At 48.6% G+C, this 4,222-nt stretch overlaps 1 protein-coding gene across 1 annotated transcript; it reads right to left on the bottom strand.

The window, feature by feature from the left end:
- Window positions 1–346: 346 nt before the first annotated feature.
- TMEM169 (transmembrane protein 169) lies at window positions 347–3,817 on the bottom strand. The gene is made up of 2 exons (XM_007462852.1): window positions 3,547–3,817; window positions 347–969 (listed from the first exon to the last, which is right to left on the bottom strand). Exons 1-2 carry the CDS (start codon window positions 3,815–3,817, stop codon window positions 347–349), a joined length of 894 nt encoding a protein of 297 aa, XP_007462914.1.
- Window positions 3,818–4,222: the final 405 nt, after the last annotated feature.

The raw sequence follows: 4,222 nt of genomic DNA, 5'->3' as shown, positions 1-4,222 counted from the left end.
ACATTTAGTCACATCTCCCCTGGGTTCCAGGCACCAGGAACACCTCCAAGCTCCTGAACTGACACACACCTGAGCTCCCTTGTCTCAGAAAAATGGTCATCTTAGGGCAAGGAATGAAGAAGAGTTTATCCACTGGATGGACTATTTGGGCACAAATTGCTTTTCTGTTTTCTGCCCTCCTGGAAACCAACAAGATGGTAGGACAGATCAGTGTGGGCTAAAATTTTCCAGAAGAACTGTGTACGGGGGAAGCCGGGGGAGGAATAATTTAAAGAAGGAATATTCTGAAATTGGAAGATGATATACAGGCTACTGAGACCAGAGAATCAAGTAAGTTGTTGGGAGTTTAGACAGTGGATGTTTCTACATCCTGGGTGGCATCCCTGTTGGACAGATTGCCTGAGATATTGTCAGATTCAAGCAGCTCCACAATGCTGTAGGGAGAACAGTCTTCCAGACCCAGCTTGCTGCACAGCCAGCCACAGAAGCCTTTCTCCATGTCCCGGGCAGCTTGCCACCATGCTCCCCAGGACCATGAGAGCTGGACCACGGCAGCATAGAGGCCCAGGGAAGAGGCCATGGCCATGATGAGCACTGGATAGAAGAGAATGAGGCAGGGGCAGCATGAGATCTTGTGCCAGAAGGTCCTCTCCTCATTGTACACAAGAAAGATATTGTACCAGGTGATGGTGCCATAGTAGAAAGAGACCACGAAGGAGAGGATGAAAACCACAGGCAGGCAGACCAGCGTCCAGAGGACCACATGGGGCCCACGGTCTGCTCCCAGCTGGCAGGCCTTTCTGCCTTCAGGGGCCATTTCCCTTGAAGACACTTTAGGCTTGGTGAGTTCCTGCAGCTCCTTCTCTGTCAATGTGACATGGATGTCCACCATCTGCCCCTTTTTCTTCCCTCGGGTGATGGTCCCAGTTAATGTGACATAGCGGCTGTCCACAGGCATGTTCCACATACCTGCAGGGCATAAAGAGGGGAAAGTCAAGATCAGAAGAGTAGACATTTCATCAGAGCGTCATCCCCTGAGACTGGAGCTGAGTACAAGAATGTCCATTATTATAGCCCCTGACACGGTACACCCTGACATGGTACGAAATCAGTGTTTCCACGATGGACTGAATGGGTTTCCCTCAGGGGAGGGATTAGTACTCCCATGGTAAACTCTCACATTAGGGCCCTGAAGCAGGTTAAACTTGTTTCTCATATTCTCTCTCCACTTTTCTGGGCCTCTATCATGTCTGTGATATGGAGGGGAGTAAGGAACTCCACCACAGACACCACTTCATAGTGACTTTATTTCTAGTTTACAAGTGCTGTGAAAATACTGTTTCTGAGCATCAGCTACTGTGTGTAAAGGTGGTGCTGTGTGTGTGTTATACTGATGAGCAGCCTACCCCTCTTCTCTCCTCATTCCTAACCCCATGCTTCTCTGAGAGGGTCCTCCTCATATGCTGGTGGACATCCCAGCCGTCATATCCAAATTCTGTACACACACAGGCACCACACATACACACGCACAGTATACACACATTCCCCAACAAAAATACACCAGCATCATCACCACCACCAGCATCACCTCCACTAGCATCACCAGCATCACCTCCACTAGCATCACCATCATCACCATCATCACCACCACCAGCATCACCATCACCACCACCACCAGCATCACCACCACCAGCATCACCATCATCACCACCACCAGCACCACCAGCACCACCACCACCAGCATCATCACCACCAGCATCACCATCATCAACAGCATCACCACCACCAGCATCACCATCATCACCAGCATCACCACCACCAGCATCACCATCACCACCACCACCAGCATCACCACCACCAGCATCACCATCATCACCACCACCAGCACCACCAGCACCACCACCACCAGCATCATCACCACCAGCATCACCATCATCAACAGCATCACCACCACCAGCATCACCATCATCACCAGCATCACCACCACCACCACCACCACCACCACCAGCATCACCACCACCACCACCACCACCAGCATCACCACCAGCATCACCATCACCACCACCACCAGCATCACCACGACCACCAGCATCACCACCACCAGCATCACTATCATCACCACCACCAGCATCACTATGATCACCACCACCACCACCAGCATCACCACCACCAGCATCACCATCATCACCACCACCAGCATCACTATGATCATCACCACCACCACCAGCATCACTATGATCATCACCACCACCACCAGCATCACTATCATCACCACCACTACCACCAGCATCACCACCACCACCACCAGCATCACCAGCATCACCACCACCAGCATCACCAGCATCACCACCACCAGCATCACCATCGTCACCACCACCAGCATCACCATCATCACCACCACTACCATCACTACCATCACCACCACCCCCACCAAACAGCCACTCTTTGGCCATCCCAGCAGTGAGATTGCAGGTAGTGAAACAGCAAAGTCCACTGTCCTTAGTATGTGAAGTGTAGTCTAGAAGTGGAGGATGGGAGGAGGGTATAGGCTTTCGGTTGGCATGTCCCCCAGGCCCTGTGGCTCCTAGCCCCCTGGCTGGTAGACGGACAGAATGGGGCTGCCTCAAGAGCAAATGTCCCTTCCTCCGAGAGGCACCCCCAACCATACAATCTTTCCCTCCACCCGCCTCCCTCACTTGCTCATCTTCCCATCACTGAGGTTTACTGTCTTTGGAACCCATACCACTACCTGTAATTGTCTCTTATCTGCTGACTTTTTGCTGTCTGTTTTCCCCTGACTGGAAGGTAAACTGAATGAGGGCAGGGGCATTGCTCGTCTCGTTCACCATGGGCGTATGTCTTAGGGGTGACCATCGACACAGAGATCTACCTCATCCATCGATTGCTGTGTAGTGACACCTAATATGGACACTCCACAGTTTCCTTAACAGCAACAAACATTCTTATACATGCTTCCTTACGCACATGGGCATGAGGTAGATACTGAGAATTTCTTGGACATAGGCTATGCATATTTTGAATTTTAAATTTAATAGATATTGACAAATTTCCCTGAAGCGGATTCCTCTTCCACATGAGGTATACGAGGATATATCCATTTCCACACATTGATGTTATCATGTTTTACCCAATTTTTGGCCATCCTACATGTGAAGGATTACTATAACTCACTGTTATAATTCGCATTTTCCTGATTATTATGAAAGTCAAATATTAGTTTCTTTATCTTACATGTATTAAATAGTTAGCATGGTTGTCTTGTACTACTATTTTTTGTGTATAAATCGGTCTCTTCCATTACACAAGGAGTTCCAAAAGGGCAGAGATCTCTTCCGTATCACCTAGGAGAGAACATAATAAATGCTCAACAAATACTATCGATGTGTTGAATGAAGACTGCAACGCTGCGAGAAGAAATGTATCAATAAGAAGTACGTCAGTGAGCAAATGCCTGTCTCTCTCCTGGAGGATCCTCATTTGGTTTCCTTCCTGTGGCTTTAAGTAGGAGGCCCCAGAGAGACTTACCATCATCCACAGGATAGTCTAGGAAATCATCTCCCTCCTCCTCTTTAGGCTGATCTCCACCTTCTAATTCCCCAGGCTTCTCATCCAGTTTCTCACTCTCTGACCGGTAGATGATAATAGATTCTGGGCGGGACTCTTTCTTCTTCTTTTTCCTGCGACCCAGTGTGGATTCCCCATCAAGGGCCAGGGCAGCTGCCATGGCTTTCCTCAGAGAGCCCTGGTGGGGGCTTGGGAGCTGGCCCTGGCCTTCCACTGGTGCTGGCTCTTCCATCCTAGTCTTCAAATCTAGCTATTCCTTGTAAAGAGTCCAATTTGCTTGAACAAACTCACGATCCACACATCACAGAGCTTCCAGGATGGGGCTATGCAAAGACGTTCCAACGATGAGTTGCACTTGAAAGACAGGAAAGCAAAATCATCAACAGGGAATGAATAGGGTGAGATGGAGAGGGGTTTAGGAAGTGGTCCTCAACTTGGCAGAAGCCTTTGTCTCCCTTTATTTCTCATAAAAGTTTATTTTGGGAGTGCTATGGAAATATTTTTACAAGAATGAATCATTGTTAATAAAATTTTATTTGTGTTGCCATATTTTGTGTTGCATATATTATGCAAAACTCATCAATCTAGCTGGGGGATGCCAAGTATGAGGAAGTTGGGTGACGAAGCCTTACAGACA

This window comes from Lipotes vexillifer, unplaced genomic scaffold (genome assembly GCF_000442215.2).
Source record: "Lipotes vexillifer unplaced genomic scaffold, Lipotes_vexillifer_v1.1 scaffold1518, whole genome shotgun sequence".
Taxonomy (NCBI): domain Eukaryota; kingdom Metazoa; phylum Chordata; class Mammalia; order Artiodactyla; family Lipotidae; genus Lipotes; species Lipotes vexillifer.
Note: the sequence above shows the minus strand (reverse complement) of the source record. Positions and strands in the feature narration are given on the sequence as shown.